Source organism: Papio anubis, chromosome 18, assembly GCF_008728515.1.
Source record: "Papio anubis isolate 15944 chromosome 18, Panubis1.0, whole genome shotgun sequence".
NCBI lineage: Eukaryota > Metazoa > Chordata > Mammalia > Primates > Cercopithecidae > Papio > Papio anubis.
In genome coordinates, this window is record NC_044993.1 from 59374385 (window position 1) to 59400058 (window position 25674).

Sequence of the window (25674 nt, forward strand, 5' to 3'; positions counted from 1 at the left end):
TAGGGCAGTGTGCTTACTAGTCTTTGTTTTGAGGAAAACTTTTTCCTTTTTTTCTTAGAAAGTGCCGAAGGTTTTCCAAGTTATGACACAGCCTCTGAACAACTCCACGAGGCAGGCTACGATGCCTACATCACAGGGCTGTGCTTCATCTCCATGGCCAATTACCTAGGTACGCATTGCATGTGTTTCAGTCAAACACGCAGTGATCTAGGGTGGATATTACCTGTCTCCTGGCTTAGGCTGCTGTAATAAATTACCGTAGACTGTGGGGCTTAAACAACAGGCATTTATTTCTCATGTTCTGGAGGCTGGGAAGTCCGAGACCCAGTTGCCAGCAGACCTAGTGTCTGGTGAGAGCCCATTTCCTGGTTTGCAGATGGCTGCCTTCTTATGTCCTTACATGGTGGAGAGCCGAGAGAGCAGAAGCTGTGCCAACTCTTCTTTAAGAGTCAGGGTCTCACTCTGTCACCCAGGCTGGAAGTACAGTGATACAGTCGTAGCTTACTGCAACCCTGAACTCCTGGGCTCAAGAGATCCTCCCACCTTAGCCTCCCAAGTAGCCAGGATTACAGGTGTGCATCACCATGCCCGGCTGACTTTTTAATTTTTTTATAGAGAGAGGGACTTGCTATGTTAACCAGGCTGGTCTAGAATTTCTGGGCTCAAGTGATCTTCCTACCTCAGCCTCCCAAAGTGCTGGAATTACAGGCTTGAGCCACTACACCCGGCCTCCTGACCCTTCTTATAAGGGCAGTAATTCCCTCATGACCTAATCACTTCCTAAAGGTCTCACTTCCAAACACCATCATATTGGGGATTAGGCTTCAACATATGAATATTAGGGGGACACAAACATCGAACCTATAGCACTACCATTTCCTTGGGATCCACTCATCCAGTTAGAAGTGGGAGGGTTTTGAGGTAGGAGTGGGAGGAGATGAGGGGAGGGGGAAATCTGCAAGAAAAACCGCTGACACTTCCTGTGGTACGGTACTTGGTCCATAAGAACATCTTTCACAGGCCAGGTGCGGCGGCTCATGCCTGTAATCCCAGCACTTTGGGAAGCCGAGGTGGGTGGATCACCTGAGGTTAGGAGTTTGAGACCAGCGTGACCAATGTGGAGAAACCCTGTCTTCACTAAAAATACAAAATTAGCCAGGCATGGTGGCGCATATCTGTAATCCTTGGTACTCAGGAGGCTGAGACAGGAGAATCACTTGAACCCGGGAGGCGGAAGTTGCAGTGAGCCGATATCACGCCATTGCACTGCAGCCTGGGCAACGAGTGAAACTCCGACTCAAAAAAAAAAAGAGAATATCTCTCACCTTTGTTGAACCATGCTGTTAACTTAAATCTGTTTTGGTCTGAACTTTCAGGCATTGTCTATGTGACTATGAATAATAATGCCTCTCTCCTTTTCTTCATTAGGTTCTTTTCTCAGCCCTCCAAAAATTCATGTGTCTGCCAGATCAAAACTCATCGAACCTTTTTTTAACAAGTAAGTAATCAGAGGGTTCCAGTTCCCAAGTTCTGTCATTGTCGAACAGCCTCATATTTTGGGATGTCAGTTTAGAGTTATTGGGAGCTATAGCACATTTTTAGATAAAATATTTTTCATCTCAAGTGACTCAGATGTTTTTTGAAAGTAGAAATTGACCTTTTGGGGAACAAATGTATTAAAAATATAGGCTTAAAAAAAAAAGAGAGAACATTGCTAGATGTACTGCATCTCTTCCAAGGAAAAGAACTGGTAGTTCTGGCATTTAAATTTCCTATGAGGGACTGGGCGCGGTGGCTCACGCCTGTAATCCCAACACTTTGGGAGGTTGAGGTGGGCAGATCACTTGAGGTCAGGAGTTCGAGGCCAACCTGGCCATATGGTGAAACCTCGTCTCTATTAAAAATACAAAAATTAGCCAGGTGTGGTGGCGAGTGCCTGTAATCCCAGGTACTTGGGAGGCTGAGGTGGGAGAATTGCTTCAACCCGGGAGGCAGAGGTTGCAGTGAGCTGAGATTGCGCCACTGCACTCTAGCCTGGGCAACAGAACAAAACTCTGTCTCAAAAAAAAAAAAAAAAATTTCCTATGAAGTAGATGTTTATGTATGGTGCCACCCAACCCCTAACAAATTTGACAGGTGAGATGATTATTTATGCTTGCATTATTATCTGATTGAATAATATTGTGTCTAAGAAGGTGTTGGTTCTATAAATGGTTTTTAAGAAATCCGTGAAGTTTTGGCCTGGGCGCTGTGGCTCATGCCTGTAATCCCAGCAGTTCGGGAGGCCAAGGTTCGCGGATCATTTGAGGCCAGGAATTTGAGACCAGCCTGGCCAATGTGGTGAAACCCTGTCTCTACTGAAAATACAAAAACTAGCTGGGTATGGTGGCAGGCACCTGTAATCCCAGCTACTTGGGAGGCTGAGGCAGGACAGTAGATTGAACCCAGGAGGCAGAAGTTGCAGTGAACCATGATCGCACCACTGCACTCCTGCCTTGGGTGACAGAGTGAGACCCCATCTCAAAAAGAAAAAAAAAAAAAAGGAATCCGTGAAGTTTTGATTGCGATTACATCCTGAGCCCTCATCTGAATGGACTTAATGAAGTAAAGGCTTGCTCTTGTATCCTCATTGTTGTAAGCAGTTAGAGTGATTAAACAATCTCAAGGTTGTTACTTCAAAGTGTGTTTTGTGCTTGCTTAGCAAAGCTGAGACTGAAGTTAAGGAGTGATCCTTGAGCAGACTACAGTTTGGTTCTGTGCTAGAACCCTAAAGCATCATCTTTCCCTGAGCTCTAAGGCAGGGTTTGTTCTAGAGGTTCTGCGCAAGCCAGACACAGAACAAGGCAGCCCATGACTATCAGCAACACCAAAAGAAATCACTATTTCAGTGTTGTGTTGGTTACATCATTTCCTTACATTCTGTGCAGTTGTTAACAGTCCTATCATTGCTTTGCTGGGTGAGAATACTGTACTGTCTCCTTCAGATGTCTGTATAAATGCTTGTGCTTAGGTGGCGTGCTGCAGACACCCATGTCAGTTCTAAACATCTGGATTCCTGAGGTGCTGAGTTGTTGTCTGAGTTTGTGAATTTTATCATATTATGCCTTCTAATTTTTTTAAAATCTTTTTTCTTGTTTTCTGTGAAAGTTCAGAGATAAATGTATATGTCTTTCATATACATTGAACTCAGTAACAGTATAGTGTATATTGGAAATTAAGGCGAATTTTTCTGTGTGGAAAATTAATTCTGCTAACCACAAGTCCTTGCTGTTTCTAGTTCCTTAAGAGTAAAACATGATTTTCTTAGCTCTTTTATTTTTGGGGGCAGTGTTTCTTTGGAAATGTAGCCTATGCCATAGATCATGGAACCCACAGGTGATGTTAAATATAGTTTTTTGGTTTTTTTTTTTTGAGATGGAGTCTCACGGTGTCACCCAGGCTGGAGTGTGGAGTGCAGTGGCACAATCTCAGCTCACTGCAATATCTGTCCCCTGGGTTCAAGCAATCCTGCCGCAGCCTCTGGAGTAGATGGAACTACAGGCATATACTACCACACCTGGCTAATTTTTATATTTTTAGTAGAGATGGGGTTTCACCATTCTGAATAGGCTGCTCTCGAACTCCCTTCCTCAGGTTATCTGTCTGCCTCAGCCTCCCAAAGTGCTGGGATTACAGGTGTGAGCCACCATACTTGGCCTGTTTTTATTATTATTTATTGGAATAACTTGGTTAAGTATAGGCATTCATTCTTAACCCACTTAGAAAGCGGGTTTTATGGCCAGATGTGTTGGCCCATGTCTGTAATTCCAGCACTTTGGGAGGCCGAGGTGGGCGGATCACCTGAGGTCAGGAGTTCGAGACCAGCCTGGCCAACATGGCGAAACCCAGTCTGTACTAAAAATTCAAAAATTAGCTGGGCATGGTGACGGTGTCTGTATTCCCAGCTACTGGGGAGGCTGAGGCAGGAGAATTGCTTGAACCCAGGAGGCAGAGGTTGCAGTGAGCCGAGATCGTGCCACTGCATTCCAGCCTGGGCAACAAGAGTGAGACTCCATCTCAAAAATAAATACATAAGCAAGTAAGTAAGTAAAGTGAGTTTTCTGGACCGGGTGCAGTGACTCATGCCTGTAATCCCACTACTTTGGGAAGGTGAGAGAGGAGGGTTGCTTGAGCCCAGGAGTTTGAGAGCAGCCTGGACAATGTGGCAAAACCCCATCTCTACAAAAAATACAAAAATTAGCTGGATGTGGGGGGTGCACACACATGTAGTCCCAGCTACTTGGGAGGCTGAGGCAGGAGGATCACTTGAGTCTGGGAACAGGAGACCAAAAAGAGAAAAGGAAAAACAATTGCTTCTTTTGACATCTCTTTCTGTGTTAATATTGACCTTGTTTTTACTTACTTGCAGGTGATTTAGGATATTCAACCTTGCTTTTTGTCATTTTTCATGATTACCCTTGTAGGTAAACATTCGGTAGTTGCCCCCAACATTATCTCAAGCTGATGATTTTAGAAAAATATGCAAGATTTTCTGAAGATTAATTTATTTTGACACCACACTTTTCTAAATGTAACCTTTACCAAACATGCATACTCATAACATAAATTTGTGTGGACATTAAACTGCCCACATATACAAATCATATATTATTTTGCTGTCACTAGACTTAACATTTAAAAAGTAAACCTCGAGGGGAAGTAAACTTCACTTATTTCTGCGTTATTCTAAATTAACATTTAGTAGCATCAGTTATGCCATTTTGGGAAGCTTTATCAAGTCAACTATTGAGGAAATCCTGAGAACACTGTTGCTTAATCGGTATGCAAAGACTGAATGTGATATGAGGTGTTTTTATAAGCCATACTGGTCTGGAAGAATGTCCGATGAGGGTTTTGTGTGGTGCCATTTTGTCTTTTTCATGGCCTGGGCACCTCCCATAGTCCTCTTTGCTTTTTTGGAATCAGGAGGAAAGTCATGAGAGAATTGAGCCTTGGAAATGAGGATTACGCCACTGCTAATGACAGCCTGTGTGGAATACACTCTTTGTTTATATTGGAGGCTCTCTCGTCAGGAAATGATTTACCTCCTTTTATAACCTTGGTCAGTTTTAATCAATGCATTGAAAACCAGATTTAATGTTAAGATCCTTTGGTCAAATCCAGATCTAAAATCTAAGAGCTGAAAATACTCTCTGCTTTTGCTTTTTATTGTACAACAGAAAGCACACAACCAGACATTTGCCTTATGTTTTGTTGACTGTCTTTGGTTTTGTCAAGACACCTTGACCCTTTTATGAAGGTTTTTGGGAAGGTTGTTTTCTGTTTACCTCAGTTCTTAGAAAGAGGAAGAATGAGCGGGTCTCTTTTGGCTATTTTCAGTAAGCAGTGGAATGTGTTAAGATGAACTAGATGCCTGCAGTTTACTCTACAGGATTGCTGCCTTGTTTTGAATCTGAACAGGGTTCCCCTGGAAATCTAGGCCTTCCTGCAATGACATTGCTTTATGGTCTTTCTGAGCTACCGATGAGACAAGGAATGATATGCTCTTAGACAAATGTTTTCTCCTGTGTAAAATGGGGATAAAACAGTTCATCTTCTGTATTGGTCCATTTTCATGCTGCTAATAAAGACATACCTGAGACAGGGCAATTTACAAAATAAATAGGTTTATTGGACTTATAGTTTCATGTGGTTGGGGAGACCTCACAGTCATGGCAGAAGGTGAAAGCCACGTCTCAGATGGCAGCAGACAAAAGAAGAGAGCTCATGCAGGGAAACTTCCATTTTTAAAACCATCAGATCTTGTGAGATTCATTCACTATCACGAGAACAGTGCAGGAAAGACCTGCCCCATAATTCTGTCACCTCCCATTGGGTTCCTCCCACAACATGTGGGAATTGTGGGAGTTAAAGTTCAGGATGAGATTTGGGTGGGTACACAGCCAAACCATATAATTCCACCCTCGGCCCCTCCCAAGTCTCATGTCCTCACAATTCAAAACCAATCATGCCTTCCCAACAGTCCTCCAAAGTCTTTTTTCAGCATTAACTTACAAGTCCATAGTCCAAACTCTCATTTGAGTCAAGGTAAGTCTCCCTTCCACCTGTGAGCCTGTAAAATCACAAGCAAGTTAGTTACTTCCTAGATACAATGGGGGTACAGGCCAGGGATAAATACAGCCATTCCAAATGGGAGTCATTGGCTACAGGCCCTTATTACCTGTGTGATCTTGGGCAAGTTACACAAGTCTGAAATCCATCAGGGCAGTCAAATCTTAAAGCTCCAAAATGATCTCCTTTGACTCCATGTCTCACGTTCAGGTTACGCTGATGCAGGAGGCAAGTTCCCATGGTCTTGGGCAGCTCTGCTTCTGTGGCTTTGCAGGGGTACAACCTCCCTCCCAGCTCCTTTCATGTGCTGGTGTTGAGTGTCTGTGGCTTTTCCAGACGCATGGTGCAAACTGTTGGTGGATCTACCATTCTGGGGTCTGAAGGACAGTGGCCCTCTTATTACAGCTCCGCTAGGTGGTACCCCAGTAGGGACTCTGTGTGGGGGCTCTGACCCCACATTTCCCTTCCTCACTGCCCTAGCAGAAGTTCTCCATGAGGGCCCGCACCTGCAATAGACTTCTTTGTGGGCATCCACGCATTTCCATACATCTGAAATCTAGGTAGAGGTCCCCAAACCTCAATTCTTGACTTCTGTGTGCCTGCAGGCTCAGTGCTGCATGGAAGCTTCCAAGGCCTGGGGCTTCCACCCTCTGAAGCAACATCCTGAGCTGTACCTTGGCCACTTTTAGTCATGGCTGGAGCAGCTGGGAGGCAGGGCACCAAGCCCCTGGACTGCATACAGCAGAGGGTGCCTGGACCTGGCCTATGAAACCATTTTTCCTCCTAAACTTCCGGGCCTGTGATGGGAGGGCCTGCCTTGAAGACCTCTGACATGCCCGGGAGACATTTTCCCCATTGTCTTTGGCTGCTCGTTCCTTATGCAAATTTCTGTGGCCAGCTTAATTTCTCCTCAGAAAATGGGATTTTCTTTTCTTTTCTTTTCTTTTTGAGACGGAGTCTCGCTCTGTTGCCCAGGCTGGAGTGCAATGGTGAAATCTCGGTTCACTGCAACCTCCGTCTCCTGGGTTGAAGTGATTCTCCTGCCTCAGCCTCCTGAGTAGCTGGGATTACAGGCATGTGCCACCATGCATGGCTAATTTTTGTATTTTTAGTAGAGATGGGATTTCACCATGTCAGTCAGGCTGGTCTTGAACTCCTGACTTCGTGATCTGCCCACCTTGGCTTCCCAAAGTGCTGGGACTACAGGCATGAGCCACCACACCCAGCCAGGATTTTCTTTTCTATCACATTGTCAGGTTGCAAATTTTCCAAACTTTTATGTTCTGCGTCCCTCATAAAACTGAATGCCTTTAACAGCACTCAAGTCACTTCTTGAATGCTTTGCTGCTTAGAAATTTCTAATGCCAGATACCCTAAATTATTTCTCTCAAGCTAAAAGTTCTACAAATCTCTAGGGCAAGGGCAAAATGCTGCCAGTTTCTGCTAAAACATAAGAAGAGTCACCTTTGCTCCAGTTCCCAACAAGTTCCTCATCTCCATCTGAGATCACCTCAACCTGGATTTCATTGTCCATATCATTATCAGCATTTTGATCAAAGCCATTCACCAAGTCTCTAGGGAGTTCCAAACTTTCCCATATTTTTCTTTCTTCTTGTGAGCCCTCCAAACTGTTCTGGCCTCTGCCTGTTACCCAGTTTCAAAGTCACTTCCACATTTTTTGGTAGCTTTTCAGCAGCGCCCCCTCCCAGTACCAGTTTCCATTTTCATGCTGCTGATAAAGACATAGCTGAGACTGGGCAATTTACCAAAGAAAGAGGTTTATTGGACTTATAGTTCCATGTGGCTGAGGAGGCCTCACAATCGTGGTGGAAGGTAAAAAGCACATCTCACATGGCAGCAGACAAGAGAGCTTGTGCAGGGCACCTCCTGTTTTTAAAACCATCAGATCTCTTGAGACTCATTCACTATCAAAAGAACAGTGCAGGAAAGACCCACCCCTGTAATTCAATAACCTCTCATCACGTTCCTCCCACAACATGTGGGAATTGTGAGAGTTACAATTCAAGATAAGATTTGAATGGGGACACAGCCAAACCATATCCTCTTCCGTCGAGGTTATAAGGGTTGTGTGAGATGTGAAAGGACTTGGATAGTTCCTAGAACTTAGTAAGTGCTCAGCATATATTCTTTTCCTTTTCTTGAAATATAAGGGATGCGGAGAGGATTGGGCAGATACTGGTCAAAGGACACAACATTTCAGTTAGCAGGAATAAATTCAAGAGATCTGTTATACAGCATGGTGACTGTGGTTACTAACAGTGTATTGTAAACTTGAAAATTACCAGAAGAGTGGGTTTTAAGTGTTTTCACTGCAAAAAGTGAGTATGTGAGGTAATGGATATGTTAGCCTGATTTAGTCATCTTACAATGCATGTATATTTCAGAACATGTTGTACACATGAATATATACAATTTTTAGTTGTTAATTAAAAATAAATAAATAAGGATGGGCATGGTGGCTCATGCCTGTAATCCTAGCACTTTGGGAGGCCAAGGGAGGTGGATCGCTTGAGGCCAGGAGTTGAGACCAGGCAGGGGAACATAGTGAGACTCTATCTCTTTAAAAAAATTAGCTGAGGATAGTGGCACATGTCTGTATTCCCAGCTGCTCAGGAGGCTGAGGCAAGAGGATTGCTTGAGCCCAGGAGGTTGAGGCTGCAGTGATCCGTGGTTGCAGCACTGCATTCCAAACTGGCAACAGAGCAAAACCCTGTCTCAAAAAAAAAAAAAAAAGAAATAAAAAATATAAGAAGACCTAACATGATAGGAGATTCAATAAAGGTAGAGGTGGTAGCAGAATGTGTTTTATGTTTTAGTTTAATGAAAAAGAAACTTTGTTAGCTTGTGGACATAAAATTGGAGTGTAGTAGCAACAATTGTGAAGTGTTTACTTTTGCTTGTACGTACACTTTAGTGTTTGCCTGTGAAAAATCAGATGACGATTGTGTCACATTGGTATGTAATAGAAGCAAGATGGCTTTGATGTGGAGCATTTTTTAAAGTTTTGTTTTTCAAGTGAATATAACGCAGCAGTGTATGGAGGGTTGAATAGGTATACATAACAGCTGTATGTACAGAGGGGAGAGGAAGGAACCTGTGGTGCCTGAAATAAAAGCACACCAGTGGTTTCCCTTTTTCTCCATAGAAAGCAATTGCATGCTGGTAGCAAATTGGGTTTTTCTTGTAATATGCACGTGCTTGACATTTAACATCAGAGAGATTTTAAACTGAAGAATTAAAGATTTCTTCCCAGTGTCAACTTATTTTGGGTGACAAAAAAAAAGAAAGAAAAGATTTCTTCCCAGCCCTCTCGCCAGTCATGGACAGAGCAAGACTTTCTTTGCTACTTACTACCACAACTGCCATTCGTGCCCAGCAGCACAGCATGCAGGGTCGCAGTGGGTTCTTAAGGGACCCCGTGTGTCCAGCTGTCTCCCTGGAGGGTGCTGCCTGATCACCTGCAAGGAAGCCCTCGCTTAACCTTCTGCTGTCCGGCCTGTCCCTCCCTCATACAGAGGAGCTGTGTATTAAATTGAGTCTTACAGTAATTCCACCTCCCTGCTCCATGGGACTTCCAGCTTCCCAACATAAACACGAGTTTTAACATAGCTTTACTGTTGGTAAGCGCATAGCTCTCAGTGTCACAACGCTCCACAGGATTCGTTTCCATTTGAATTAAAATATTTAAAAAGCCATTTGATTGATTTCTCCCGAAGAATTGCTTCACTTCAGGATCTCATGGAGCGTACGTAGTATAGTACAGTTGAATCCCAGCTCTGCTCTTTATTACCTGTGTGATCTTGGGCAAGTTACTCACCCTCTCTTTACCTCAGCTTCCTCATCTGTAAATTGAGAATATTAGAACCTGTTTGATAGAGTTGTTGTGAGGATGAAATAAGAGTGTGTGTGTAAAATGCACAGTGCCTGGTACATGATAGGCCTCAGTTAACTTGTCACTGCTGTCACTGCTGTGGTGACATAGTTTGAGATGCTTCTCTGATTAGATGTGGGGAACAGAAGGAGTGCTGTTTTATTTTCATAGAAGATGCTGTATGATGCACTGTGTACATCCAGTAAACAGGACTTTGTTTTGAATTATTGAGGCTTGACCAGAAAGCAGAGGAGACCCCCCCCAAAAAAAACCTACATGTAACTAAATAATATGCAGGGAGAAGATTGAATACGTTATTGTTTTTTGTTTCTCCCCTTTGAATCATATGGTTAGTTCTTACTCTTAGCTGTGTATTGTGTTTTCAGTTTTAGACTTTTTTTTTTTTTTGAGTTGGAGTCTTGCTCTGTTGCCCAGGCTGGAGTGCAGTGGTGCAATCTTGGCTCACTGCAATCTCTGCCTCTGCCTCCTGATAGCTAGGATTACAGGTGCTCACCACCGCTCCTAGCTAATTTGTATATTTTTGGTAGAGATGGGCTTTCACTAAGTTGGCTAGGCTGGTCTTGAACTCCTGACCTCAAGTGAACTGCCCACCTTGGCCTCCCAAAGTGTTGGAATTAAGGTGTGAGCCACCGCGCATGGCCCTGTTTTAGACTTTTATTGGGAAAAGGAAGTAAAGAAATACATCTTCTAAGTGAACTATTAGAAGCTGTTTCTTTCCTTTCTTAAATTTTAACTTTAATTCTTCTCTTTTTCTTTCACTTGAGACAGAGTCTTGCTCTGTCACCCAGGCTGGAGTGCAGAGACGCCATCATGGCTTACTGCACCCTCAACCTTCTGGGCATAAGTGATCCTCCTGCCTCAGCCTCCCATGTAGCTACCAAAGGTGCATGCCACCATGCCTGGCTAATTTTTTTTTTTTTTTGATAGAGATGGGGGCCTCACTATGTTGCCCTTGCTGGTCTTGACCTCCTGAGCTCAAGTGATTGTCCTACCTCAGCCTCCCAAAGTGCTAGGATTACAGGCATGAGCCACGCTGCCCAGCCTCTTCCCTTTTTCTTTTTTCTTTTCTTTTCTTTTTTTTTTTTTTGAGACAGTCTCACTTTGTCGCCCAAGCTGGAGTGTAGTGGCACGATCTTGGCTCACTGCGGCCTCCAACTCCCGGGTTCAAGTGATCCTCCGGCCTCAGCCTCTCAAGTAGCTGGGACTACAAGTACACACCACCGTGCCTGGCTGATTTTTGTACTTTTAGTAGAGACAGGGTTTCACCATGTTGGACAGGCTGGTCTCGAACTCTTGACCTCATGATCCGCCCACCTCTGTCTCCCAAAGTGGTGGGATTACAGGCGTGAGCCACAGTGCCCAGCCCTCTTTCCTTTTTCTTTACTTTTTTTTTTCTGAGACAGAGTCTCGCTCTGCCACCCAAGCTAGAGTGCAGTGATGTGATATTGCCTCCCAGATTCAAGCAGTTCTCTGCCCCAGCCTCCCGAGTAGCTGGGATTACAGGCACGTGCCACCACACCCTTCTGATTTTTGTATTTTCAGTAGAGACGGGATTCCACCATGTTGGCCAGGCTGGTCTTGAACTCCTGACCTCGTGATCCGCTTGCCTCGGCCTGTCAAAGTGCTAGGATTACAGGTGTGAGCCATCGCACCTGGCCTCCTCTCTCCTATTTCAAAACCACTTTATTGAGATATAAATTCACATGCCGTATAGTTTACTTATTTAAAGTATATAGTTCAGTGGTTTTTGGGATATTACATTATTAATTTTTTTAAATTTGGTAAAATATACAACAACTTTTGCCATTTAACCATTTAAAATGTACAGTTTGATGGCATTAATTACATTCACAATATTGTTCAACTGTAGCCACTGTTTCCAGAACTTTTTCATCACTCCAAACAGAAACTCTGTAACCAGCAAGCCAGTAACACCCTATCTTCTCCCTCTCCTCAGCTCCTGGTTACCTCTAATCTGCTATGAATTTGTCCTTTTGTGAGTTGTTTCTTTTTGAGCAACTCATTGCTTCACTGACATTTTAATTTATTAAAACAATGATATTTTGCATCACCTGGAGCACTTTTCTTTTGTAATTGTATTATTGCCTTATGTTTAGATCACACCTTGGGCACATAAACTTTAAGATACATAGATGTGGCCGGGCGCGGTGGCTCAAGCCTGTAATCCCAGCACTTTGGGAGGCCGAGACGGGCGGATCACAAGGTCAGGAGATCGAGACCATCCTGGCTAACATGGTGAAACTCCGTCTCTACTAAAAAATACAAAAAACTAGCCGGGCGCGGTGGCGGGCGCCTGTAGTCCCAGCTACTCGGAAGGCTGAGGCAGGAGAATGGCGTGAACCCGGGAGGCGGAGCTTGCAGTGAGCAGAGATCCGGCCACTGCACTCCAGCCTGGGCGGCAGAGCGAGACTCCGTCTCAAAAAAAAAAAAAAAAAAAGATACATAGATGTGTATCTGTGCAACATCTCAGCTAGGGTGGCTTATACATAAGGCAGCAGGAGTATAAGGGAAAGAGCTGAGGCTTCAGGGTGGGTCAGTTGGGTTGATGCCACCGGGTGGGAGATTTGTCTTGCCAAAGCTAGGTTTCTCCGTCTGTCAACTGGAGATCATAATCTCCACCTGGTTGGGCAGTAGCACTGATAAGGCTGCTTAGTGTTGGATGTGGCACGTAGTAGGTATGCAGAGAGGGTGGTTGTTACTGTGCCTTACACTGCAGTGAACTTGAAGAAAATAATGGAAATCTTGTTTCTCATTTCATTTCTTTTTTTTAATTCTTATTTTTTTAAAAAAAAATATATATTTTTTGAGACAGAGTCTCCCTCTATCGCCCAGGCTGGAGTGCAGTGGCATGATCTTGGCTCACTGCAACCTCCACCTCTGAGGCTCTAGCAATTCTCATGTCTCAACCTCCTGAGTAGCTGGGATTACAGACTTATGCCACCATATCTGGCAAATTTTTGTATTTTTAGTAGAGACAGGGTTTAACCATGTTAGCCAGACTGGTCTCGATCTCTTGGCCTCAAGTGATCTGCCCACCTCAGCCTCTCAAAGTGTTGGGTTTACACATGTGAGCCACTACTCCCAGCATTTTTTTTTTTTTAATTTTTTTTTTTTTGAGATGGAGTCTTGCTCTGTTGCCAGGCTGGAGTGCAGTGGTGCGATCTCGGCTCACTGCAACCTCCGCCTCCAGATTCCCCTGTCTTAGCCTCCTGAGTAGCTGGGACTACAGGCACGTGCCACTATGCCCTGCTAATTTTTTGTATTTTTAGTAGAGACAGGTTTCACCATGTTGGCCAGGATGGTCTCGATCTCCGCCCACCTCAGCCTCCCAAAGTGCTGGGATTACAGGCATGAGCCAGCACTCCCGGCCAGCACCCGGCATTTTTTAAAATTATTTTTTTGAGACAGAGTCTGGCTCTGTCACCCAGGCTGGAGTGCAGTGGAGCAAACATGGCTGACTGCATCCTGGGCCCAAGGGATCCTCCTGCCCCACCCTCCAAGTAGCAGGGAGTACGGCTGCATGGTACCACACCCAGCTATTTTTTAAGTTTTTCGTAGAGATGGGGTCTCGCCATGTTGACTGGTCTTGAACTTCTGGACCCAAGAGATTCTCCCGTCTCGGCCTCCCACGGTGCTGGGTAGTTTTTCATTTTATGAAAGGGTGATGGTGGAGAAACACAGCAGGCGGTGTGTTCCGAGCTGAGGACCCTTGGGTGACAGTCTCTCTGTGTTGATAGAGGCCAAGTGGCCCACACACATGATGCTAATAAAAACTTTTTAATAATGGCAATTTAGATATCTTACTAAGAAAACACTTTATACCTGTCTTTGCATCTTAATTTTAAAGGTCTTGCTGCGAAGTTGGGTTGTAAGTGAGAAGAAAATACCTGCCCTGTGTGTTATTTGCACTAATTTGTGTTGAGCCTTCTGACGCTGGTGAGGCTGATTTGTGAGGCCGTAGGGTTGAGAACACAGCCTCCTCCATTTGTCTGCCTGTGCCGGGCACATCCCTTCTCATCCCTTTCCTAGAAGCCCCTGGTGATGCCAGAACCGAGGTCAGGGAAGGCAGGAAGGAGGCCACTTATAGCATTGGTGATCATAGGCCCCTTTCTTATTGGCTGGCTTTCCCAAGAACTTGGTAGTACTTATTCTTTAATTTTGTATTAAAATGCTTACATAAAGGAGTAATAAATCTTTTAAAATATGATATCCTCTGCCCCGTAGCTTTTATCAAAAATGGGTCTGGATCCTGGAATAGGGAGCACAGTTTATCATAAACTGGCTGCATGTGAACAGTGGTGTATTTGTTGATGCTACTCTTTAATCATAAAGAGCCCAGGAAATATGTCTTTTAAAAAAAATGGAGTCCCCATTTTCAACCTCTTCTGGATTATGTAAATTTTGGAGTCAGGTGCCATGGAGGAGTAAAATTATAGCACTGCAGATGCTTCGAGCAGCCTCCCAGAATCCAGAAGACTTGAAGCCAGTTTTTCCCTAGTTCACAAAATATATTTTCCCCAATACACAAGATGCATTTTTTCTTCCTCACATACTTTAACCAAACCCATTTATTTTGCCTCAAAGTCTTGTTTATTTTGTTTTTGGCTCCCCAAGTTACCATGATAAAAAGAATCTCCATGAATTGGCTTGGTTTGATTACCCTCAAAGTTTAATACACTCACTGATTTTTCACAAAGGCAAAAGACAGGGCACATTAAATTACTGTGAAGCCTTGAGTCTGGTTTTTTAGGACTGGAAACAAGTGCTACTTCGAGGAAGGGACTGCTTGCCTCAAGTTGATACTGCCTTATCTAATTTCTGCCTTGTAATCTTGATTGCCACTTCTGTGGCAGCATCAAAAGGCTGCTTTTTAAAGAAACCTTACAGGCCACCCACCCAGCAACCTGTACTTGGTATGCTAGCCCTGCAGCACTACAGGGGCAGTCCATGTGCTGAGCTGAGCTGTTCTTGTGCTTGCTCTGGTTACTTTAAAGTACATTTCTCTCTGGCTTAATAACTTGTTATTATTATAATTTAAAAAGTAACTTGTTGAGGTAGAAGGAAATCAGTCAACCCTTGGATGTATATTTAAGCTGCTTGCCTTCTCTGTAATAGGGTATTGGATTAGTGTTCTGTGGCTGCTGTAACAAGTTACTACAAGCTTGGTGGCTTAAAATACCAAGTGTTTTAGGTGAATACATCTCTCATGGTCTGGAGGCCAGAAGTTTCAAATCAAGTCATCAGCATTGCCGAGCTCCCTCCAGAGGCTCTGGGGAAGAATCCGTCCCTTGCCTCCTCTGACTTCCAGTGGCTGCCGGCATTCCTTGGCATCCCTCTGCTTAGGGCCACATCACACCAGTCTCTGTCCCCATGGTCACATTGCCTCCTCCTCCTCCTCTGTGTGTGTGTGTCCTGTCTCTGCCTCTCTCTTATGAAAACATGTGTGATGGCAGTGAGGCCCCACTTGTACAATCCCAGATAATCTCATCTCAGGGTCCTTAATATAAAAACATCTACTAAGATTCCTTTTCCAACTAAGGCAGCACTCAGAGGTTCCAGGGAGTAGAAAGTGTACATATCTTTTTGGAGGCCACCATTCAGCCCACTGTAGGCATGTTAGTAGTAAAGTCAGCAGTCTTAGCTATTTCCAGTTTTGCATTGGTCCTGGCTAGGAGCAAGTGGGCAATAGTTATTTCCAAAACTGTTTAGCACTTAATTTGCAGTGTTCAAGGATTAGCAGTATACTCTAAGAAATTTGGGCTACCTATCAAATAGCTTATCCTTTGAACACCTTCCACTATGCACAGTATGTCACCTGCATTGACTATTTTTTCTAAAGGCAGTCAGTCCTCACAGGTAGGGAAAAATGTGCCCATTTTAAAGCCGAGACATCTGCCTAGGGCCCCGGGAGTGGCAGTCAAGGATCATCAAGCTTGTGCTCCACTCAGAAGGGATTCTTCCTCCATAGCACACAGTCTCTATAAGGGACAATGCTATAGTTGGTTGCATATCTTTTTAAGAGACAATGTTAGTCTCTTTGAAAGAAGATTTCCTTTTCTCTTAATGTTTGGCCTGAGCACAGTCTCTAAAAGATGTTGACTTAGACCATTGGATTGTGTGGGGCTTGTTTCCTCTGACACTTTACAGTGTGGTGTTTTATAGGCCCTGCAGGCATTGCCTTTGTATAATGCTTAATTTAATGTTTTTAGTTGATGTAATTTGATATGCTTCATTTGATGGAGACTGTTGAAATGAGCTGCTGGTTTTTTTTTTTCTTCCTTTTCTTTTGCCTTTGTTTTAGTGTTGTATGTATCTAAGAAAGGACATGAGTTGGCTTCAGGACAAATGTTGAGTAACGCTCTGTTTGTCAAAACAGCAAGCAGCTAGATTGAAAACTGTATTCCCCCCACCTGAGTGAAAGTAAAATAACTGATGCCACAGTCACTCCCATCTAGCCAGTGGTTACCCTTATTTTACACAGGAGCTTTAGTGAGCAAAATAAATGAGCTTATTTTGTGACAGATGTCTGCATGCTTCCTACCCTGGATGATAAAATTAGTTTTTTATAGCACATAAATATGTATAATGATGAGCCTTGCATACGGGTTCTTATGAAGTGCTTTTACTTCTGCGCCCTAAAGGAAATACCAAGACCATTTGCAAGTACAGTAGAGCTGCCAGTCGGTAAAGGTTTCAATTTCTCTTTAGAAGGCTTGGGACTTGGGGTGAGCCGCAAATTAATTCTGTGCTTAAATTGTGTTGAGATGAGATTGTATTCAACATTTCTGTATCCCAGTCTAGTGGTAGGAGAGGGGTACAATTTTATTTGGAAATCTCTTTTTTAAGAAATCGGAAGTGTAGTCTTGATGGAAGCAGAAAGCAGATGGACACAAATGCAAATTTTCACTCAGGGAGTGAAAATACTGAGTTCTTAGGAGGAAGGATAAAGAGTTTGGGGGCTTGAGGTTTTTCCTTTTGCTAGGAAGAGAGACCAGAATAAACTCTGTTCTTCTTTATTAAGACATGTCATGACATTAGAAGTCTGTCTAGATCGTCCAGTCCTGTGTATGCATCATTATGCAAACTAAGCCCCTGTGTCCACACACCTCTGAGGCGTCTCCTCACCCTGAGATGCTGATTCACTCGTTTTCCTGATGGTGATCACGGTGTGTGGGACCAGGTGTGCCTGGCAAGCCCCATGCCCAGGTAGCAGCTTGCTTTGCACTGCAGTCATGGGAAGGTTGTCCTTTTGATATCCGGCCACATGGCTCTCTTCACTGCCTGTTGTTCCTGTTGCCTTGAAAATTCGCTGTACCCAAAGCTCTTCCTCAGACAGCAACCTCATTTTTTGTACCAGCTCTGTGCCATGACACAAAGCCATAATTTAATCAGCCCTTCGAGTATTATAAAAAAATGTTTCTGGAATGTTGTATCCCAAGCACTTGCTTCTCTTATATACACAAGGGCTTTGACTAGTGGTTTAGGACGAAAACCCTTGACCCTAGCTGCTCCCGCTGGGACTGTAGGCTTACCATTTCACAGGGAGGCTGTGGAGACAGCTCAGGTTAAAAGGCACGCGGGAGAAAGGGCCTGTGTGTGTAGGGCAGGTAGTGGGAAGCTTAGGGTCTTCGCCCATGGTGGCCAAGGGCAAGTAGCTGAACTTGGAAAAATCTGCCTCCCATTCTCAGTACAGGGGGACCCATAACTTCCAGACAGGAGAGGAGCAACTGAGGCTGAACAGGCCATGATAAATGTGATTTTAGTTAGGAATTTTTGTACTTAATTTTTTTTTTTCTTTTTAAAACACAAAAATCCCACTGATAATTCCTCAGCCCAGAAGAAAAAAAGCTGTCCTCTTAGTTTCCTGCTAGTTTGTGTTCTGTGTCTATTTCATTTACTAATTGAGATCAATGTTCTTCATTTGCAGATTGAGATTATACTAGTTATATAATTGTATAACTTAAAAAAAAAAAAAAGCCAGGTGCGGTGGTGTGCACCTGTCGTTCCAGCCATTTATGAGGCTGAGGTGGGAGGATCACTTGAGACCAAGAGTTTGAGTCTAGCTGGGGCAACATAGACCCTGTCTCAATTTAAAAGATACGTATTTAACCTGCATGTCCTGCACATGTATCCCATAACTTAAAATATTTTAAAAAGAATTATATATATATACACACACACGATAAGGAATTTTCAGACACATTAAAACTCATGGTCAGTGTCACGTAGACAGGCTTCAGTGGCCTACCAGCCAGATCTGTCGTGGTTTACTCACAACCTTCCTTTGTGGTTGGAGCTCTTGTCAGTACATGCATGCCTTGCGCTGCACTGGCTCCAACACTGGGTGTGACCATTTTTTGCTAACTGCTTAAAGTGGTCACCTGTCTGATTCATGCTCCTCCTCTGCCATCAGTTTTAGGACTGGAAAACCTGCTGCCTCAGGAGCAAAACTAAGTATTTCCTTTCCTTCGTGAATCAAATCTGTGATTTTATAGATTTGGTAATGTAGAATTTGAAGGAACTATAATGATCTTTTCAGTTCCCGGAGGTTTGAGTCTCCATCCAAAGTATTCCTGAATCAGCTTTAGGACTGCTTGCGTGCATTTTTGAATATCATACTTTGTTTTCTTGAGCATAGCTGCATAAAATGGGTTAATAGCAGCATTGTTTTGCAACCCATTTATATTCACCGGACTACTAGGGAATGACTTAGATAAGCCACAGTCCAAGGCAAGCCACTGTGTCATCATAGAATAACCTTTGATCTTTATGTGCTTGTACTTACATAATCTGTGTCTGAAGCTTTGTGGTAAGGGTGGAGGATTTTGATAATGTTAGAGGTGTCTGATTCTTTTGTATTGTGTGTGTTACTCCCTCAAGTGTTTGCTAATCTTTAGTTCCGCATTGGTGGCTAAAGCTTAATTTGTGGCCAATTCACAGAAACGGGTTAGACTTTTGCTAATGACTTACCAAGAGAATAGTTTAATTTTTTTTTTTTTGATTGTCTTAAAAACAAGAATAGCAGCTGTCAGCAGTAATTTCGCCCAGTTTATCTCTTGCAGAGAACCTAGTCGCATGCTACAGTTCGACCTCCTAGTTTCAAGGAGTGGTAGAAGGCTTATGTTACTGCCTTCTGGATTTTGAGGTAGTCCTTGGTATTTAATAGTTTTATGTTTTTCTTTTGTTTATTCATAGTTTCTTTTTTCTTTTTTTTTATCTTTTCGAGACAGAGTCCTGCTCTGACCCACAGGCTGGAGTGCAGTGGCTCAATCTTGGCTCACTGCAACCTCCGCCTCCCAGGCTCAAGGGCTCCTCCTGCCTTAGCCTCCCAAGTAGCTCGGGCTACAGGCACGTGCCACCACACCCGGCTAATTTTCTGTATTTCTTTGTAGCAGTGGGGTTCATCATGTTGCCCAGGCTGGTTTCAAACTCCTGAGCTCCAGCTATCTGCCTGCCTTGGCCTCCCCAGGTGTTTGGATTATAGGCATGAGCCACTGTGCTTGGCAGTTTTTTCTTTTTTAAAATTTTATGCGTCAAAGTTTTGTGTTTTTCTTTTCTTTTCTTTTTTTGAGATGGAGTCTTGCTCTGTTCCCCAGGCTGGAATGCAATGGCACAATCTCAGCTCACTGCAACCGCTGCCTCCTGAGTTTAAGCAATTCTCCTGCCTCAGCCTCCCAAGCAGCTGGGATTACAGGCATGTGCCACCACACCTGGCTAATTTTTGTATTTTTAGTAGAGACGGGGTTTTGGCATGTTGGCCAGGCCGGTCTCGAACTCTTGACCTCCAGTGATCCACCTGCCTCGGCCTCCCAAAGTGCTGGGATTACAGGCATGAACCACTGTGACCGGCTAGTTTTGTGTTTTTCTAAGTATTTTATTTATGTGTTTGTTCATTTAATTATTTATTTATTGTAGAGACAGGGCCTGTCTCTGTTGCCCAGGCTGGAGTGCAGTGGCACGTTACAGCTCCTTGCAGCCTCAAATTCATGGAGTCAAGCAATCCTGCTGCCTTAGCCTCCTGAGTAGCTGGGACTACAGGCACAAGCCACCTTGCCCGGCTAATTTACTTTTTGTAGAGACAGGAGTCTCCCCATGTTGCTCAGACTGATCTCAAACTCCAGGCCTCAAGTAATTCTCCCACTTCTGCCTCCCGAAGCAGTGGGATTAACAGGGAGGAGCCACAGAATGATTTAATATAAACAAATCATTAAGACTAATATCTTTTGGAGAAGTTGGCACAAGTCATTATCCAGCTGATTGCTACATCATCTTTAGTGGTAATTAACAACACCACATTGAATATACTGTTTTCCTGTTAACTCCATGATTCTCAGTCCAGAGTTTCTGAGTCAGGAGTCTTGGATGGCACCCAGGAATTTGTAGCTTTAACAGGTTCCCAGGTGATGCTGATCCAGCTGGCCGGGAAGCACATTTTGCTAAGGGTTCAGGGTTCTATGTATCAGAGTTTTATATCTGAAATGAAATTCTTCAGTAACTAATGAGCCTTCTCAGGCAGTCTGGGACACAGTTTCATACCGTCCTTTTCTTTTATTTTTTGAGACGGAGTTTCGCTCTTACCACCTAGGCTGGAGTGCAGTGGTGCAATCTTGGCTCCCTGCAACCTCCACCTCCCAGGCTCAAGGGCTCCTCCTGCCTTAGCCTCCTGAGTAGCTGGGATTACAGGCACCTGCCACCATGCCTGGCTAATTTCTGTATTTTTAAGTAGAGACGGGGTTTCACCACATTGGCCACGCTGGTCTGGAACTCTTGACCTCAGGTGATCTACCTGCCTCGGCCTCCCAGATTGCTGGGATTATAGGTGTGAGCCACCGCACTCAGCCTATATTGCCCATTTCACAAAAAAGTTTGGAGGGTGGCTTTTTGTGAGTGCCACCCAGCAGAAGGGTATTGGAGATGATGAGGTGGTGGCTCTTTGGAGATAAAAGGTATTGTGTAGCATATGCTGTGTAGCCTGTGAAGAGACTGAGTGGAAGTGATCCAGTGTACTGAGCAAAAGACCCTGGTATACTGTGCTTTACTCTGGAGTCTTTCCAGACTTGTTTGAAAGTCAGGATAACCAGCACTGCCAGTGATATACTCGTACAACATTTTAAAAATGACAGATTCCACAAAGGATAAAACTTGCTCTATGGCATCTAGAATGTGAACTTGAGTTACATTGTTTCTTAGGATAGAATTCTTCTGTAAAATTAGCCATTGTATCTAATGGGAATTTTAATTTTAGTGTTTGATAGGGTTAATGTCAGTTTTTTAGAGAATAAGTGGGGAAATAATATTTCATCAGAAAGCTTTCAGAAATGTGGCAAGACTCCCGCACGCAGTCTTGAGGGTCTTTACCGTGTTACACCCTCTCGGATATTCACTAAAATAGAAAGAATGTTTCATGCAAGTGTTAGTCTGAGTGTCTTTTTGATATCTGGCAGATGAAAGTCCTTCTGGGAGAGATTGTTCTTCAATACAGTTCACAGTGATGGAACATCCTTTCATGTCTTTATCAGCATTTCTGCTTGCCTAGTACATTTCCTCATATGCTAGGATGAAAACTGTCAAGTTGGATGATGCATATGTGAAGTATTTTATCAAATCATTCCAGGGAGTCGGTGCAGGCCCTTTGACAGCCAGCTGGGATGAGGCATGCCTACATTGAAATGTTTTAATTTTACTTCAGAAGGGCAGAGATGTTACCAGAGCAGTGGCTTCGAAACAGCATGGCATAAGGACGGTGGGAGGTCGTTGGGAGAGTTTACTTTGGTTCATTTCCGCAGACGCTCAGCCACAGTTTTAGAGTCAGTTTCACAATTGTGTGGCGCTGTCCAGAGCCGCAGTCTGCCAAGTCACACAGAGTTGGTTTTCGTGTTCTTCTGAGCTTTGGAGCTATTCAGTTCCCTGTAAACCCCAGATGTGAAGGTGGAGGTATAGGAGAAGAGTGAGAAGTGCTATTAATAATTCATTTGAAAGGGGTTTCTGTGTAAGGTAATGTGGAGTTAACAAACAAGATAGTGTAGGATTGACTACGTTAAAAAATAGCTTTTATGGGTACAAAAAAATAGAATGAATAAGACCTACTATTTGATAGCACAACAGGGTGACTATAGTCAGTAATAACTTAATTGTACATTTTAAAATAGAGTGGTGTTGGATCGTTTGTAACTGAAAGGATAAATGCTTGAGGGGATGGACACCTCATTCTCCATGATGTGCTTATTTCACATTGCATGCCTGTATCCAAACATCTCATGTACCCCATAAATATATACATCTACTGTGTACTCATAAAAATTAAAAATAAAAAAATCTTTTGAGTGTTTTAGCTGAGAATAAATTTTTGCTAACTTTAATCGGATAATATTGAAAATTCAGGTGAAATATTAGAGAACACATAGCCTATATATTACTTGACAAAAAATATTTTTCAAAAAAATGTTTTAAAAACATCTAAATGGTAAGAGAAATTGGGAGAGCCTTCTTTTTCTTTGTTAGTATAATCCTCCTTGGTATTTGTACAACACTGAGTTTCCTAAATTAGTTGTTGAGGTCCCATGACTTTAGCAATATAACAGAATTGTAACCAGAAATACAGGAATTGCAAATTCAAGCTTATGGTTTTATATTTATATTTTTATATTTAGATTTTTCTCCCTCCTGCCAGGTGAGGTAGTGCATAGTATATGAAAGATTAATTCAAATGGCATTTTCAGTTGGCTTTTTCTAAGAAAGTCTCTAGTTATTTCCCCTGGGCTTCTCAGTTCTGTTAGCCTTTAAAGTTTAAAAAATGATCATAAAAGGAATTTTGAGAAACAAAGCTCAGAGTTTCTCAAAGCTGTTGGCGGGGGAAGGGAGGGTATTTTTTTATTCTTGACTTAATGACGTCAATATTTTATAAAGGTAAAATCATAGTATAAAATTTTGTGCCTTTTTAAAACTTAAAATTATAAGTTATCCATGTTTTGACATTTTCATAGTTATTTTGATTGCTTTTAATATATTGAAATTTTGAACTACAATTTATTGACATCCATGTATTATCAAATCCTGAGGTTGATTTTGATTTTTGGCATATTTGATGGTATAGCAGTGAACATTTTGTTGATTCAACTTTTGTTCTCAGTTATTTTTGTGGTGCTTGATACGTTTCATTAACTTTTTATTTTTCTTTGAGACGGAGTCTCGCTCTGTTGCCAGGCTGGAGTGCAATGGCGCAATCTCGGCTCACTGCAACTTCTGCCTCCTGGGTTCAAGTGATTCTCCTATCTCAGCCTCCCAAGTAGCTGGGATTACAGGTGCCCGCCACCACGCCTGCTAGTTTTTTGTATTTTTAGTAGAGACAGGGTTTTACCATAGTTGGCCAGGCTTGTCTCAAACTCCTGACCTCAGGTAATCTGCCTGCCTTGGCCTCGTAAAGTGCTGGGATTACAGACGTGAGCCAGTGTGCCCGGCCTTCATTAACTTTTAAAATAAATTTGGTGTTTAAAATTGGAGACTATTTCTAAATTTACTAAATGGAGAACTGAGAATTATATGAAGCATGACTAACAATAACAAAAGTCATTCCTAGGTTAGTTAGCTTACCTAATTAACTAGCTTACTAACCTAGGAATAACTTTTGTTATTATTAGGTTCTGGTAGGCGATAATAATGATAGTTCCAGTGTGTATCGTTTATGCTGGAAAATAATATTTAAGAAAAAATGATAGCTGCCCTCACTGAGAACCTGCCATGCTAGGTGCTGTTATGTATCTTCTTGTCTTCTGGCATTGCAGGGAGTATTGATTAAATTGGTTAAAACAGCTTACAAAACCAGAATAGTACACTTGAGCCTAAATTAGCAAACTAAAAATAAATTTGGTTTCTTAGCCATAGCATTTGGTTTATTAAACTGTAGGGCAGACAACAAATTCTCAAACCACAGAGTACCATGACTTCGTTTTTTCTGACATTAACAGAACAGTATTGTTCATGCTGATGGTTCGATTTGTAAAGTAGCTTTTGCCCTGCTTGGCTTTTTTTTTTTTTTTTTTTTTTTTTTTTGAGACAGAATTTTACTCTTGTTGCCCAGGCTGGAGAGCAGTGTTGCTATCTCAGTTCACTGCAACCTCCACTTCCAGGGTTCAGGCGATTCTCCTGCCTCAGCCTCCTGAGTAGCTGGGATTACAGGTGCCCACCACCACGCCCAGCTAATTTTTGTATTTTTTTTTTTTTTTTTTGAGACAGAGTGTCGCTCTGTCACCCAGGCTGGAGTGCAGTGGCCAGATCTCAGCTCACTGCAAGCTCCGCCTCCCGGGTTCATGTCATTCTCCTGCCTCAGCCTCCCGAGTAGCTGGGACTACAGGCGCCTGCCACCTCGCCCGGCTAGTTTTTTGTATTTTTTAGTAGAGACGGGGTTTCACCGTGTTAGCCAGGATGGTCTCGATCTCCTGACCTCGTGATCCGCCCGCCTCGGCCTCCCAAAGTGCTGGGATTACAGGCTTGAGCCACCGCGCCTGGCCTAATTTTTGTATTTTTAGTAAAGACGGGATTTCGCCATTTTGGTTGGGCTGGTCTTGAACTTCTGACCTCAGGGGATCCACCCACCTTGGCCTCCCAAAGTGCTGGGATTACAGGCGTGCCATTGCACCTGGCTCTGCTTGGCTTTTGGATGCCTGGTAATGATGTTCCTTAATTGCGGGTCAGTGAAGCCAAACTAATTGCTTCTTGAGCACATAGATTGCCTTTTTAATTTGCTGTATAATGTTGTCTCTACCAGAAATGCATAATATATTGTTATCTAAGTAAAACTCATTAAAATAATCTTACACACAATAGAATGCCTGATATTTTGTCCATAATCTTGCAAATAAAAGAAAATTGAATGGCATTACAGAGAGTTGTAATTTACAGGCACTCTTTTTTAATTGCCTTTGTACCCATTTTGGAAGATAAACATAAAATGACTGCTATGATTTATATTAGTGTGATAGTTTTCTTTACCAAGGATTGTTTTGTTTTGTGCTTTTAGTGTGTTTTAAATGAGAATAATGATGTGGCCTTTTGAGACAGTCACTTATTTCAGACTGTACAGTTTACCCAGAGAGATTAGCATTTATCCAGTGACTTTGCATTTCATTAAAAAAAAAAAGAAACCTGTGCTGTCATTCTCAGTTCACAAATGTCCATTATAAGGGTTACCCTTTGAATTTGTAGAAACACTTGTTCTTAGATTGGTAAGATGGGTAATATTTATTTTCTTTCTGTTTACTTGGACTAACTAAAACGACAGCTCTGCGAAGGACTTTCCCTTGACTCTTTGATGATTAATTTTGTTCAGTTAACTAATATTTATTGAGCAGCTACTGAGTGCCAGAAACTGTTGGGGATACCTGTTTGTTTGTTTGTTTGTTTGTTTGTTTTTTCTATTTGTGATAAATATTTGGCCCAGGAGAAAAATCTCTGAAATAAATTTCAGAGCTTTAGAAATGATTTTACATGGCTGGTGCGGTGGCTCACGCCTGTAATTGTAACACTTTGGGAGGCTAAGGCAGGTGGATCACTTGAGGACAGGAGTTCGAGACTAGGCTGGTCAACATCGGGAAACCCCATCTGTACTAAAAATACAAAAAATTAGCCGGGCG

General features: G+C 42.9%; 1 protein-coding gene across 6 annotated transcripts in view; it reads left to right on the plus strand.

Annotated features, from left to right (window-relative positions):
- PARN (poly(A)-specific ribonuclease) overlaps positions 1 to 25674 on the plus strand; it is a 200060-nt gene that overhangs the window by 47413 nt on the left and 126973 nt on the right. For all 6 annotated transcript variants that reach the window (XM_031658442.1, XM_031658444.1, XM_031658443.1 and 3 more), the window contains 2 exons: positions 59 to 169; positions 1429 to 1498. In XM_031658442.1, the coding sequence (XP_031514302.1) occupies positions 59 to 169; positions 1429 to 1498 (181 nt within the window). The remainder of the gene's footprint in view (positions 1 to 58; positions 170 to 1428; positions 1499 to 25674) is intronic.